The sequence below is a fragment of the Crocuta crocuta genome, unplaced genomic scaffold, assembly GCF_008692635.1.
Source record: "Crocuta crocuta isolate KB4526 unplaced genomic scaffold, BGI_CrCroc_1.0 scaffold143, whole genome shotgun sequence".
Classification (NCBI taxonomy): domain Eukaryota; kingdom Metazoa; phylum Chordata; class Mammalia; order Carnivora; family Hyaenidae; genus Crocuta; species Crocuta crocuta.
The window spans coordinates 9,136,131-9,150,770 of record NW_027529175.1 but is presented as its reverse complement, the minus strand read 5'-3'; the positions used below and the strand labels follow the sequence as shown (position 1 = coordinate 9,150,770).

The 14,640-nt window shown below is 52.9% G+C and overlaps 1 protein-coding gene across 1 annotated transcript in view; it reads right to left on the bottom strand.

The window, feature by feature from the left end:
* SHANK3 (SH3 and multiple ankyrin repeat domains 3) overlaps window positions 1–13,290 on the bottom strand; it is a gene marked incomplete at its 3' end in the record, with an annotated part of 45,043 nt that extends 31,753 nt beyond the window's left edge. The window contains exons 1-10 of the mRNA XM_077757840.1: window positions 13,018–13,290; window positions 12,116–12,187; window positions 9,982–10,090; window positions 9,755–9,906; window positions 9,492–9,659; window positions 9,209–9,325; window positions 8,736–8,813; window positions 7,762–7,828; window positions 1,923–2,196; window positions 1,211–1,221 (exon numbers count right to left, since the gene is read on the bottom strand). Of these exons, the coding sequence (XP_077613966.1) occupies window positions 1,211–1,221; window positions 1,923–2,196; window positions 7,762–7,828; window positions 8,736–8,813; window positions 9,209–9,325; window positions 9,492–9,659; window positions 9,755–9,906; window positions 9,982–10,090; window positions 12,116–12,187; window positions 13,018–13,290 (1,321 nt within the window). The remainder of the gene's footprint in view (window positions 1–1,210; window positions 1,222–1,922; window positions 2,197–7,761; window positions 7,829–8,735; window positions 8,814–9,208; window positions 9,326–9,491; window positions 9,660–9,754; window positions 9,907–9,981; window positions 10,091–12,115; window positions 12,188–13,017) is intronic.
* Between the last annotated feature and the right edge of the window lie 1,350 nt (window positions 13,291–14,640).

The window sequence follows — 14,640 nt, the reverse complement described above, 5'->3', positions numbered from 1 at the left end:
GGGCTAAAGGCTCCTAGCCAGGCTCTACCAATAGGGGGTGCTGGTGGGGGGGAGGGAGGGAGATGCCAGACAAGGCCTCCCTCTACAACATCATCTCCCCACCCCAGCCCGCATGCAGCTCAAATGCCACCCTCTCTCCTTAACCAAAGGCCATCTCTCCCTCCCAAGGTCTTCTCCCTCCCATGGTGCTCCAAACTTCCTCAGCCCCCTCCTGGCCACTCACCAGGAGGCCTCCTTACCTGAATCACTGCCCACCTAACTGCTTCTTAGTTCCCAGGCCCTGCTGTCAGTTTCCTTCTGACACCTTTAGGACTCCCTGCTACTTGCTCCTACCACATCTGGCACTCCAAACACCTACTAAAGGTTTGTAGAAAAGCAATAATGATCCTGCCAGCCACACAGAGCAGGGAGCTGGAGCCCCACAAAGACCGGGTCTCAGTTCTATGCTGGCTAAAAAGGTAAATGAATATACAAAAAAATAAATGAAAGCAGGGCATCTACAGGTTTCTGTTTCCGTAAAACTGAAACTTCCCAAAGTTTGTTCTTTTAGCCACTGGGCCATCCTACCCTTAAGAAATTCACGGGACGAGCAGAAGCTTCAGGGGAGAATTAAGGTGATTTGGAGCAGGACAGACAGCCTTGGAGTCTGGGCAGAGACACGGAAAGAGAGGAGACATCACAGGCCACAGCTGCATGAGCAGGGACAAAGGCAGAGGAAGAAATGGCTTTTATAAGCTCGTGCTGCACCCCAAGCCCTGTGCTGAACACTCAGGCTTAGAAACTTTGGGAACCAGGTCTACCTGGGTCCCAATGATGCCGCTTCCTAGTTCTGTGACTTTAGAAAAGCCACTTACCCCATCTGAGCATCAGGCCCTCAACTGTAAAATAGTAATAGAGCACAGCCTCATGTATGGCCAAGGTGAAGTGAAATGATACACATACGCTGCTCGGCCCAGCTGTCATCTTGAAAACAAAGTGCTGTTTATGTAACCCACTGAACAATGTGTCCTCAGCACCTCCTATGTAACTGGCTCTGGGGAAGCTGTAAGAGGACGGCTCCTGCCCTCGAAGTGCTGGGGAGAGAGACGCCTTAACCAGCATTGGCTGGACTATGCTGTGGGCCAGAGGATCCCAGTAGGGATCCATCAGCTGCCCAGGTTCCGGAAGGCTTCCTGAAGGAAACCACCATGTGGAATTAGTTCTACCTTACCGATGAGAAACCTAAGCATGGAGTGATTAGCTGTCACCCAGTCAACAGATGCCAGGTCTGCACTGGCCCCAACCGTCTATCTGCAGGGCCAGTGCCCACTGAGGCCAGTGGACTTCAGCCCAGGCTTCTTCCTCTAAGTGCCAGAGATGCCAAGTCCCTCCCATATCCCTGTTTCTCAGGGTCCCAGTCCCAGCACTAATGGCAAGGGGCAAAAAGTAGAACGAGAGAGTCCTGTGGTTATACAGGGCTGGACAGGTGGGGGAAAGACAAAGACTCCCCCCTGGGAGACTGTGATGGGGTCACTCATAGGCTTCAAGCCCTCGTGGAGGTGAGGCTCCTCCATTCCCCAGCCCCTCACCACAGCCACCCAGCCCGGCCTCACCTCGCAGCCTTAGTCCTCCTAGCACTGCACGGAACTTTGTAAAGCACAGAGCTGGCCAGACCCTCTCCTTCCAACATGCTCCCTGAGCTCTGTTCAGGGCAAGTCCAGCTCCAACCAGATCAGCGTGGACAGGGCCTCACCTTCTTCCGTTTCCCATCCAGGGAGGCCCATCTGGGGGCCTGCAAGTCCCCCACCCCAAGCCTCAGCCCATCACTGTAGAGGTGCCAGGCACCACTAGGCTCTCCCTGCCTCTCCATGCTGGTTCCTCCTGTTTGGGTCCCAGCACCCCACCCACCCAGACCCTGCCAGGGCCTCCCAGACCCCTCCTACCTGATCTTGCTCTGGCTGCCCCTGCCTGCTGTGGGGCCACCGATGTCATTCTCTTGGTCACCATCCCGATCCCGGTCTTTCTCCTCCTGCAGCCGCTGGAGCAGCAGCTGATGGGGGAGGCTTCGCAGAGAGGGTCCAGGAGAAGCTGCCGGCTGCACCTCACCCTTCAGGTTGATGTCACTGGCTGAACGCTGCAGGGGCCGAGGGGAGGCCAGGCCACTGGGGCCAGCCAACCGCCGCCGCTTTGCATAACTGGGGGTTTCCCTGAATGGTACTGGGGTGGGGGTGGGGGGCACAGATGAGACTCTGAGCAACCAGATAGGGTGACCAACTTACCCTGGTTTGCTTTCCAGATTTTAAAACTAAAATCCTATGTCCCAGGAACTGCCTCAGTCCTGGGCAACCAGGACAGTTGGCCAGCCTATGACTGAAGCTACCATCAGGGATCGCATCCCAAACTGCCTCTAACTCTAGCTTCCGGGGTAGAAGCCTGCTCCTCCTGTCAGCCAAATGAGGTCTTGGGTGTGCTCAGATCTGCTCTCGGAACTGTCCATTTCACAGGCTTCATCAGTGACAGAACAGGCCACATGATAAACCTCACCAGGGTACTGCTATCCTGGACCATCTATAGTTGACTATAACAAGGGAAACCATAAAAGATGTTCTAGACAAGGGTTGGCAAACTTCTGTAAAGAATCAGACAGTAACTATTTCAGACTTTGTAAGCCATATAGTCTCTGTCCCAAGGACTCAACATTGCCATTCTAGCATGAAAACAGCCACAAACAGCAAATGGGTGTGGCTGAGTTCCAATAAAACTTTATTTAAAAAGCAGATGGTGAGTTTAAAAAAAACATGATCCAACTGTATGCTATTTACAAAAGAATCACTTTGGATCCAAAGACACAAGTAGGTTTAAAGTAAAAGGATAAAGGAAGATATTTCGTGTCAATAGTAACTAAGAAAGCCAAGTTACTATATTTATATCAGACAAAACAGACTTAAAGATAAAGTGTTATAAGAGACAGAGGACATTGTATATTGACAAAAGTGTCAATTCATCAAAAAGATTAACAATTATTAACATATATGTGCCAAACAACAGAGCATCAAAATATACGAAATAAACATTAACACAGTTGGAGAAATAGACAGTTCTATGATAATATTTAAGACTTCAACACCACACTTTCACTAATGGATAGAACATCTAAAGGAACAATCAATAGGACATAGAAGACTTCAGCCAATTAGACCTAACAGATGTGTGTTTAGAACACTACAGAAAAAAAGCAGAATACACGTTATTCTCAAGTGCACATGCAACATTCTCCAGCATAGACTATATGTTGGGCCACAAAACAAGTCTCAATAAATTTTAAACAACTTAATTCACACAAGTATCTTATGCAATCACAGTGGGATGAAGCTAGAATTTAAGAACAACAATAACAACAACAAACTGAAAAACTCACAAATATGTAACAATTAAACAACACACTCCTAAACAACCAGTGTATCCAAAAAAATCACAAGGAGTTAGAAAACACTCTGAGAAAATGAAAACAAAAACACAACACATCAAAACTTATGGGACGCAGCAGAAGCCGTGCCAACAAGGAAATTCATAGCTGTATACAACCATATCAAAAAAGGATAAAAGTCTCAAATCAATAACCTAAATGTACATCTTAAGGAACTAGAAAAAGAGAAGCAAACCAAACCCAAATCTAGCAGGAGGAAGGAAATATAAGGATAGAAAAAGATAAATGAAAAAGAGAACAGAAAAATACAGAAAATCAATGAAAACAAAAGTTGTTTCTTTGAAAATATCAACAAAACGGATAAACCTATAGCTAGACTGCCTTAGAGAAAAAAGAGAAGAGGGACACAAACAACTAAAATCAGAAGTGAAATTGTGGCACTGCTACCAATCTTACAGAATTAAAAAGGATTAAAAAAAGAATACAATGAGCAATTGTATGCCAACAAATTAAATAACTTAGATGAGGTGAACAAATTTCTAGAAAAAAACAGAGATTACCAAAACTGACTCAAGAAGAAGAAAATCTGAACAGATCTATAACAAGCCAAGAGATGGATTAGTAATCACCAATCTTGCAACAAAGAAAAGTCCAGGATCCCAGAGCTTCACTGGTGAATTCTACCAAATTCTAAAAGAAGAATAAACACCCATCCTTCTCAAACTCTTCCAAAAACTAGAAGAGGAAAGAACACTTCCTAACTCGTTTCTATAAGCAATTAAAAAATAAGCAAAGGACTTGACATTTCTCCAAAGAAAATATACAAGTGGCTAATAAATACATGAAAAGATGCTCAACATCATTAGCCATTAGGGAAATGCAAATTAAAACTACAATGAGATACTACTTCACACCGACTAGAATGGCCATAATTAAAAAACAAAAACAAAAACAAAAACTGATGATTACAAGTGTTAGCAAAGATTTGAAGACTTTGGAATTCTCATATGTTGCTGATGGGAATATAAAATGATGAAAAACAATTTGGCAGTTTCTCAAAAAGTTAAACATAGAATTATCATATAACCCAGCCATTCCCCTCCTAAGTTTATACACTAAATAATTGAAAACAGGTATTCGAACAAACACATTTCACACATGTTCACAGCAGCAATATTCATAATAGCTGAAAGGTACAATGACCCAGTGTCCTGTTGGAGGGTGTGTAGATAAACAAAATTTTATAAATATAAATGATGGAATATTATTCAGCCATAAACAAGAATGAGGTAGTGATACATCCTACAATATGGATGAAGCTTGAAAACAAGCTAAGTGAAAGAAGCCAAACACCAAGAGTCACATATTATATGATTCTATTTATATGAAATATCTAGAATAGGTCAATCTGTAGAGACAGAGAGGGTGTTAAGGGTTGACAGAGACTAAAAGAGAGGAGAATGTGGAATAATTAATGTATACACGGCTCCCTTTTCAGGGTGATGAAAATGTTTTGAAATTCAACAGATCTGGTTGTATAACACTGTGAATATATTAAATACCACTGAATGATTCCACTTAAAATAATTAATTTTATGTTGTATGAATTTAACTTAAATAAAATACAAAACCTCAATTTTAAAGCCTCAACTTCAAAACAAAACAAACAAAAAAGCAGACTGTGGGTTGAATTTAGCCTGCAAAGCCTCATTGACCTCACTGACCAGGCCCTATTCTAGACTCCTGTTAGCAAAGTGTGGGCAACAGACCCTCAGCCTCACCTCAGAGCTGAAACTCATTGGAAATGAAGACTCTGAGGCTCCGCCCAGACCCACTGAGTCAGAATGTACATTTAACATGATCCCTGGCGGGATGCCTGGGTGGCTCAATCAGTTGAACGTCCAACTTTGGTTCAGGTTATGATCTCAGTTTGTGAGGTTTGGACTCTGCGCTGACAGCTCAGAGACCCCAGAGCCTGCTGAGGATCCTGTGTCTCCCTCTCTCCCTACCCCTCCCCCGTTCACACCCTGTCTCTCTCTGTCTCTCAAAAATAAACATTAAAAAATTTTAACAAGATCCCTGGCGGTAGCATGAGAAGCACTTCCCTCAGGCACTATGGGACAGCAAGTCGGTGAGAACCTGCCCTTGAAAGCACGTACAGGAGAGTTGGAGAGGAGAATGTGGACCCTAAGTTGGCCCGAGGTGACAGAGGTGAGGAAGCAGAAGTAACTGCTCCCAGGCCTATCAGTCTGAGGACTAGAGAGCTGCCGACAGGCTTCAATGTGTCACGTCCCTTGAAGGGAAACAGGACCCAGCCTACCAGACCCTCCACTCGGGCACCTTTTCCGAGGAAGAAGAAGGATGACGGATGGGCAGAGCCTCCCTCCAGCTCTTCCACGTACAGGCCCACGCAGGGTCCCCAAGCTGGGGTGAGACACGGCCACTTGTGAGTGTCACTGAGGGAGTGTCTGTGGACTGAAGGTGCACAGAGGGAGTAGGGTGACAAGGACAAACCCCGGATTGCCCAGGTCCAAAGACAGGCTCTGCCCTTGACCAACCGTGTAAAGATGGACTGACAAGAACCATTCATTAAGGGGTTGTCGAGTGACCTAAGGTAACAAAGCTTATAGTAAATACTAATGAGTATATTACCTATAGCTCAGGGACATCTGGCTATGCCATTTAGGTGTATGTGTGATGCCTGAGCAGGTTAGGACACATGGCCAGCAAAGCCCCCACACAGGCACTAACTGGTATGGACACCTGCTCTGTACATCAGCTCTGCAACAGCGTGCCTAACTCCAACCAGGTGCTCACACTCCGGGTCAGCCAGACAGTAAATCATAATAACGGCGACCCTAGGGCCCTAGCATCTCTGTCCACATCAGGAAAATGAGGGGCAGCTGGAACCTTCCTCTCTCTTGGCCAGGACCAGACACCCCCTCCCTCCAGTCAGCTGGACCAAGGCCACCTGCCAGAGTCCAGACACACAAAATCAAATCCCACAGCAGGTTAGACATGGGAAGGGTATGCAAATAGCCATATTTTACTTAAGAAAAACTGAGGCACGGAGGTCCTAAGTAGCTCTCCCACGGTCAAACAATCACGAGAATATGGAAAGATTCCACATGTCCACAAACCAGGGTTCTCCCAGACTAACAAGTGCCTCCGAAACACTTACCAGCCCCAACCAGACTGTAACTGAGCCCTCACTGTCCCTAATTCAAATCACAAACCTCACCGGGGTCCTCTCCCAACCACACCTGGACCCAAATTCTCCGCCATGTCATTAGCCCAGTTGTTTATCCAACACGTGCCTACTGACGCTCACTGCACTGGAGCTACTGCAGCGGTTATGTCTGCCCCTCCCCTCTTAAGAGACCTGGTCCATGATCATGGCCCCCTGACCTGCCTCAGACATGAGAGGCTCATAACCAAGCCTCATTTGAGGAGGTCTGTTCAGGGAGACTCTACAGAAGAAGAGTTCTTAAACATGAATTTGCTTGGGAGTCTGTGCTCCACAGAGAACCGTGGGGAGAAAAACCTGGTCCACCCAGGACAGAGAGAGCTGAGAAGGGCGCCCCTCTGTGGCCAGGCAGCTGGAGGGGTGGCCTTTCCAGAAGGGGAGGCCTACCCTCTCCCATAGCCCTGCTTACTTCACACAGGATAGAGACAGCAGAATTCTAAGCACAGGTCCCAGAGAGGCCCCACACCCATCACTGACATGGGAGTGGGTGGGGACCTCCCTGAGGCTCCAGTGTGACGGCTCTGCCCATACTTCTGCCTGACCGGTGGCATCTCCTGGTTTTTCTTCCGGGACCACGAGTCAGGCATATACTGGGCTCCCTTTGACATACTGGTTCAGAGCTCAGCACATCCCCACCACTGTGCTTTGTTTTCTTTATATAATCTTGTCATACTGAAGCACACTTTGGGTCACTTAAACTGGCTCTTAATCCAGGCAAGAATGACAGACTGAGGGTCAACGACTCAGGTCCACTGCCCCCTGTCCCCTGCTGGTGCTTTGTATGACCTAACAGGAGATGAACCTTGACCCTAACTTTCAACCCCACTCTCAACCTAAATCGATCCCTAAACCCAGCAACATCCCTAACCCACAGCCCTAACCTACCCACACTCTCGACCCTTACTCAGACCCTTTGTCCACTCTACGCAGGCCCTTCCTTCGGCACATCCCCCACCTCAGGACCGCCGACCTATGTATAGCTCGGAGGAAGAGGCTCAGGGTAGGAAGGGCTCCCCTGTACCATCCCCACTGACCCCTGTACCTGTTAGGGCCCTGACAACCCCCACAAATCCACATCCAGCGGGGACCTGGGTTGAGCAGAACTCACCAACGTCCGAGTCTTTGTGGGTCTTGATGACCTCTGCGAGCTCAAAGTTCCCTGCGATGATGGCCACCTGAGGAGGGAGGGCGAGAGGGGGCTCAGGGACGCCAAACCTGCCCCTCCGGCCCCTGTGCATCCTGCCTGGGCTACTGTTGTGGGGCCTTCCTTGGTGGGGGCCCCAGGCTCGGACCCTGGCCCCTGTCTAACCCACCACCCTATTCTGCTTAGGAATGAGAGGTTTCCTGGGACGTGAGACTTTCAGAGCTAAAACTAGGACAGGCTGGGCCTATAGGTCACCCCCCTGATCCTGGTCACAGCCCTCTACACACACCAGCACTGCAGCAGGGTCAGCGTCAGCCATGGCCTCAGATCTGCTACCCTCCTTCCCTCGCCCTTGCATCTAGTCATCCAACAGGCCCTTCCAGGCTCATTCAAACCTACCAGGCTCTTCCACTGCTGCATCTGCCCCCTGACTGGACAACCACAGAAGGGTCTACCTGTTCTCCTCACGCCTCTGACGAGACCTCCGAAAGCCCTCACATTCGCTGAGAAGAGAATGCCAGCTCCCTCCATGGTCCAGAAATCTCCCCCACCCACGAACCCTGGGCCGTACAGAGACCCTTCATGTGCTCATCCCAGTGCCACCAACCAAACCCGGCTGGAGAAGGGGCTTAGAGACATCACCTGAATTAAGTCAGGGGCTGGAATCAATACTCTCACCCCTGGTTTGGCCTCTGTATCTGCCTGTCTCTCAGGTCAAGCCCACAGTAGTTCTCCCCTGACCCCAGAGCTCCATGACCCACCTCTCTCCCTGGAAGGAAAGCAAGGAAACCAACCACAGGGAAGNCACCCTGAGCCAATCCTCGAGTGAGAGCTCCGTTATTGCTTTACAGGGGAAGAACCAAGGTCCAGGGAAATCAAGTCACACAGAGACAGACACCCATCGGTCAGCCTCATGTTCCTGTAAATCACTCTTGTACCTGGAAGGCTGTCTGGCTATTGTAATTGCGGACATCCTTATTAGCTCCACGGAAAAGCAGGACTCGAGCACAGCTTTCCTGTTGGGAAGGTCGGAGTGGGGGTCACAACTGGCTGGCTGGAGAGGTGGGGTCAAGACGCAACAGCATGCACACACCCCGGGGCACAGACAGGGGTACAGGGCACACACACCCACACCTCCACGTCCAGCGCACATATGCATAGCATAAGCATCAGCACATCATGTACACACACGTCCACTTGACCCAGAAAGCCCAGGTGTGCACAGTTCACACAAGGGACATGTGTGTTCAGAGAAGAGATGTGCACACACAGGCCTACAAGGCCACAGATCACAGCAGGACACAGAACATGCACTCAGGAAGCAGCACACAGGACCGGACGCGCGTACACACGCAAGCACTGTACGGGGGCACGTGCGCACACACATGCATGTGTACGCATGGAGTCACACCTGGTTATAGAGGGCGCAGATGTGCAGGGCTGTGTTTCCTGAGGCGTTCTGAGCCCCCATGTCAGCTCCATAGAACAGCAGGTGTTCCAGGTGCTGCACGTGCCCAAAGCGGCAGGCCTGGGGGAGAAGGGAGGTGCTGTGGGTTCCCCAAACAGAGCAACAGAGCAGACCCTCAATCCTACAGATAGGGCCGGGAAACCCCCCACTCCCTGACGGAGCCAGGAGCCTCACGCTTACCCCCAGACAGAGGCGGACACTCCCCACCCTCACACTCCCTGCCTACCTGATGGATCTCCTGCCAGCCATTCTCATCAGTGGTCCCCAGCTGGGCGTGGTCGTGAAGGAGCAACTCGCAGCAGAGGGCATCCCCGCCCCCCAGGGCACTGTGGTACAAGGGCGTCAGGCCGCGGCTGTCCTTGTAGTCAGGTGAAGCGCCCAGGTCCAGCAGGGTCTGAGGGCAAGGAGCCTCAGCATTCATGCGGGGCCCAGCTTCCTCTCCCTGCTGGGCCACGTGCCCCTCCAGGCCAGGGCCCCACCCACACTGACCGTCAGAGCTGCTGCATTCCGCTGGCGCGTGGCACAGTGCACAGCAGTGAGCCCATCTCGGGTGCGGAAATCCAAGTGAGCACCGCCATTCCGCAACACCTTCAGCAGGTCGGTGGCATTGTCCAACTGGGCCGCAAGGCTCAGGGGACACTCTGGGTTCAAGGGACAGATGAAGGTTAAGGTCCCAACCATTCCAAGGCCATGCCCCTTCCTGCTCTGCTTCTTACCTCCTGAGTCAGGATCGTGGAAATTGGGGTCCAGCCCCTTGTCCAGTAAGCGGGCTACCTTGTCCGTGCTGTGCAGCTGGATGTAGTCCATGAACTTCTTCAGGTTTGCCTGGAACACGCAGCCATCCCGGTCAGCTCAGCAGCACGGCTAATATCATCTGACTGTCACCCACCTTCCACCAGGAAGCCTCAGGCCACCTGTGGAGCATCTACTGCCTCATACCCCCAGTCTCACCTGTCACCCTACATCATGACCTCGTCACCCCTTCATATCACCTTAAGCCCTACACCCCCACGATGGCCCATCCCAGCTTAACTGGGCCCATGTGCTGCTTGAAGTCCTTTCCTGCATCCCAAGCCCACTGCAATGATTAGTGTCAGCCCAGCCAGCCCCTCATCAAGGCCACATTGCCCTGGACATGCCCCCCTGAGAGTCCCTACCCCAACGTCACCCCTGGCTCCTCCCCCCAGCTCTGGTGCCCCAACCTGCCCAGCCTGGAACAGCCAAAGAATTACAGGCAGGAGCTACCCTCACCACAGCCCACGGTGGCCCATCACTCCCAAGGTGGCCTGCTCCTTCCTCCTCATGAGATCATGGCAAGGCAGAGCCCCACCCCAGAGGCCCTTCCCCACCCATGAGTGGCCCCTCCTGTGACATGACTTTGACTGCCTTTCATTCATTCACCGAGTCATGCATCAATTCACTCAGCAAAGCCTCACTGAGGCTGGTGCTACAGAAGCTACATGCACAAGGCAGGTGCCCTGGCTGGAGGCCCCAGGTCTTCTAAAAACAATCAGAGTATATCAGAAATGGGAGAGAACCCCTTGGGAACCAAGGTAGGTCTGGAGAATGAAAGAAGAGGAAGGGTGCTCCTGACAGGGGAGAGACCTCAGCCAGACCCTGGGCGGATGGTGTGTGGGTGGGGTGGGGGTGGGGTCAGAGTCCAGGCAGGTAGAAACACAGGCCTGGGGTAAGGAGTTGAAACTCACTCTAAAAACCAGTGGGACTCATGGAGATCAATAGTCACCAGTGTCCTAGGAATTGCTCGGAACAGTTTTAGGGAAAGGTAACCACTTTGGGAGCAACCCAGAGTGACAGGGTCAAACACTGGGGTGAGTGGAGAGAGAGGGAGACCTTTCCACCACAGTCTCTGCCCAGCCAGATTCACGGTCTCTGACCCCTGTGTGCCCCAGGGGCAGCAGAGAGACCTGGCGTGGAGGCTCCAGGGTCACAGAGGGGTCACTGGGACCCAGGGGTGACAGTGCTCAGATCCTTCTCCTAGAAGGAGACAGGCTCCAGAGATTATCAATGATAAGTCCAGCAAGCAAATGTCCGCTGGTCACTGGAGCCTGAGGTAGAAGCTGAGGGAGTTGGCCTGTGGGTAGGGGCTAAGGCACCCACACTGCCTCTCCTACATTCAGAGAAGGCAGTGAGGTGCCTCCCAGAGAATACTTAGGATCAGGCCCACTGAGCAATGGTGCTCAGCAAGTACGCCTAGGCACAGGGTCCCAGAGGCAGACAGATTTGGGTTCAACCACAGCTTCACTGGCTGCACACCTGTGAGCAAGTCACTTCACTTCTCTGGGACTCAGTATCCTCATCTGGGAAATGGGATAATAATAGTCCCTCCCAGGAGAAAATTAAGGAGATGCCCGATCATGAGTGCCTAGCACTGGGCGACCACTAAGTGCTAGGCTCACTGTGCTCCCCACCCCTTCCCAGGTCCCCCAAATGAGAACACCAGGTGCCTGTTTCTTTCCATCCCACCCCCACCCAGACACCATGCCCTGTCATATTCCACCCACACCCAGCGCCGGGCCCACCAGAGGGGTCAGCCAGGGTCTGGTCTGACTAGAACCCATCACCAGACCACCCCCACAACAGCGGCGCCCAGCCCTCCAGCACAGGCTGCGGACCCGTTCACAGGAGAAAACAGGCTGAGCCGGGCTGGAGAGACTGTGCCCAGCCCCCAGCCAGGGTGCGGGGTGCTGGAGCTCAAGGCGGGCTCTCAGAAATGTTTAAGGGCCGTTTCCGATATCAGGAAGCCCAGCCAGGGCGGGGGGTGAAGACAGCACTGCTCGTGGGGGTCTGGAGGTAACGGCTGGAAGCCCTTCTCTGTGGCTGCCTCCTTACCTTTGTGTGAAGCTTTGCAAACTGCTTATCATCGATGAGGTTCTGGGCATAAACTCGCCTCTTGTATCGAAACTGCTCAGGTAAAGAAAAGGCAGAGAACAGGCACTCACCTGGGCTGAGTGAGCAGATGCACGGACAAAACCAAGCCCTGCTACTCACCCTGCCAGCCACACAAAGCTCACGCTGCCACTGCCACAGAGCCAACACCAAGCTCCGATGGGATGCATGCCTGCTGTCCTGCCCCACCCTTCCTCTCTCATTCCCACCCCCAGGAGCCCCTGGAAAATCCCACTCCTCTTCCAAGACCTCATTCCAGGCTTCCCTTCCTCGGTATGTCCTCTCTGAGAACTCACCCTATTTCCCTGTGCCGCCAAAAGGCCAGGCCAACTTCGCGCTCGGCCACCATGATGCATATTTTAACGCTCATGGCACTTGCCGCCGCCACCCCAAACTACAGCCTGTGTCCCCACGTCTGACAGCGCATTCAATATCCTTTCCATTATTCAGGGGGGAGCAAACGAGAAAGACTTAGGTGTGCCTTCAGAGACTCCATGTCAGGGGAGGGGACAAATGTGCGTACAGGTAACGCGCCGGCTCACTCTACACACTGCTCTGCACACTCACATCCCACTCTGCAGAACCACGGTGCGTCCCTACCGCACAAGATGCTGAGTGCACACCACACACAAGGCTCGCCGCCTGTGCTGCACACTGCTCGCACCTCACACGCTACACACACCACACACTGCGCACCGCACACACACGGTACGTACCGCTCGNCTAACTCCTCTCGTCCGCGTCCGTCGCTACCGTGCCCTTCACTATTCTTGCCACGGAACAATGTGGTCGCGCCCTGCGCGCTCGCTTCCTCCCTGGACCGCGCGCCCCTGCCCGCCACTCACCTCCAGGTAGGGCAGGGGCGTGTCCAGGTTGGGCGGGTACTCCTGCAAGAGCCGCTCCTCGTCTAGGAACTTGCCGGCACGGCCCCGGGAGGGCGGCTGGAAGAGTCCGTAGTTGAGCGCGTCCTGGAGGCTGTGGTTGAGGGCGCAGAGCACGCGCTGCTTGGCGGCCCACACGGGGGCGGCCGGGTCCAGGCGCAGGCACTTCTGCAGCGGAGCGAGNGGGCCGTGGCTGAGCCGCGAAGGCTGCGCCGCCCTCCGGCTGCGCGCGAGCATCCGCGGACCACCGGGGAAGATTTGGCGAGGAGGGGGTCCTGAAGCTGGGGTGGGGTCCGCGTTGGGCACAAGGACCAGAGACGAGGCAGGAAGGGGAGAGAAAAACAGGAGAATTAATTTCCGGGGGTGGCAGCTTCCCCCCCATTCTACCGACCTCCCCACCCCACTCAAGGCCTGGGGGAGACGGTGACCAACCCTGCCCCAGTCCTGGGGGTGAGACGGAGGAGACATCGGGGCCAGGGAGGGGCGGGGGGCGGCGGCCTGGGGCTCTCCCACGGTCGGAGCCAATAACCCTCCGACTTAACCCTTACGACCACGCTGAATAGTGTTCAGCGGGGCTTCCCACATCCCCAGCCGAGTTTTGTGAGTTCGCTCTGGACTCCAAGGCCGCTTCTCCTCCTCCCCACTCCCCAGGCCCCCTGGTCTGCCTAGATCCAATGCCCGTCACCCCCTCCCCGTCACCTTAGCGACGACAGGATGGGGGTGCGACCTATGAGGACAGGCTTAGGGGAGGGGGCGCTACTAGTCTCCACCTGCAACGGGAAAGTGAATTTTAGTTTTACACGTTGTCGTGGCAACGCGGGAGGGGGTGATGAGTGGGCGGAGAAGAGGGGAGCGCAGTCAAGAAACTAGCTCAGGCACCACCGCCCCATTGGAGCATGGCCCCCCCAACACTGGTAAGCCTCACAGAACTACCCCAGTGCTGCAAAACCCGTGCCCCCACGACCCCCGAGAGCAAAGAGCAGCCCCTAAATGTAGGAACATCCCTGAACTCCGGAGAAACAGCTCCTGACGCCCATAGAACTCCCCAACATGCCTTGACGGTGCCCCTGAAGAGCTGGCCCTGACCCCCCAGCCGATCTGCTCACTCTCTCACTGGGCAGACTTGATCATGGTCACAGAACAACCAAGCATGGGCACACCGTCTGTTCCCTGGTAGAAGAGAGCCCCTGGCCCCCACCCCCAGCCTCGCCAAACCTTCTCCAGGAACAGCCTTAGATCCCCTGAGCCTCCGAGGAACAAACTTGAATGAAACCCCCCTACACACAGAAAATCTCCCTCCCCCTCCCCCACCACAACCTAGAAACACCCTGACCCCCCAGGAACAGTGCTTGGCACCCCTCCAAGAACAGACCCTCTCCTCACAGAGCCACCTTGACCAGTGTCTCCCACCACGAAGCCCCTTCCCCACCAATACCCACCTCTCTGCCCCCAGAACCGTCTGTGATCAAGCCAGAGGGAGGCCCTCTTCCCAAGGACAAGCCCTGGCTCTCTCCTCATCCATCCACTACCGCTTTAGGGAGAATCTCTGCCTCCCAGGACTCCCCACTGACCCCGCAGAGCCGAGTC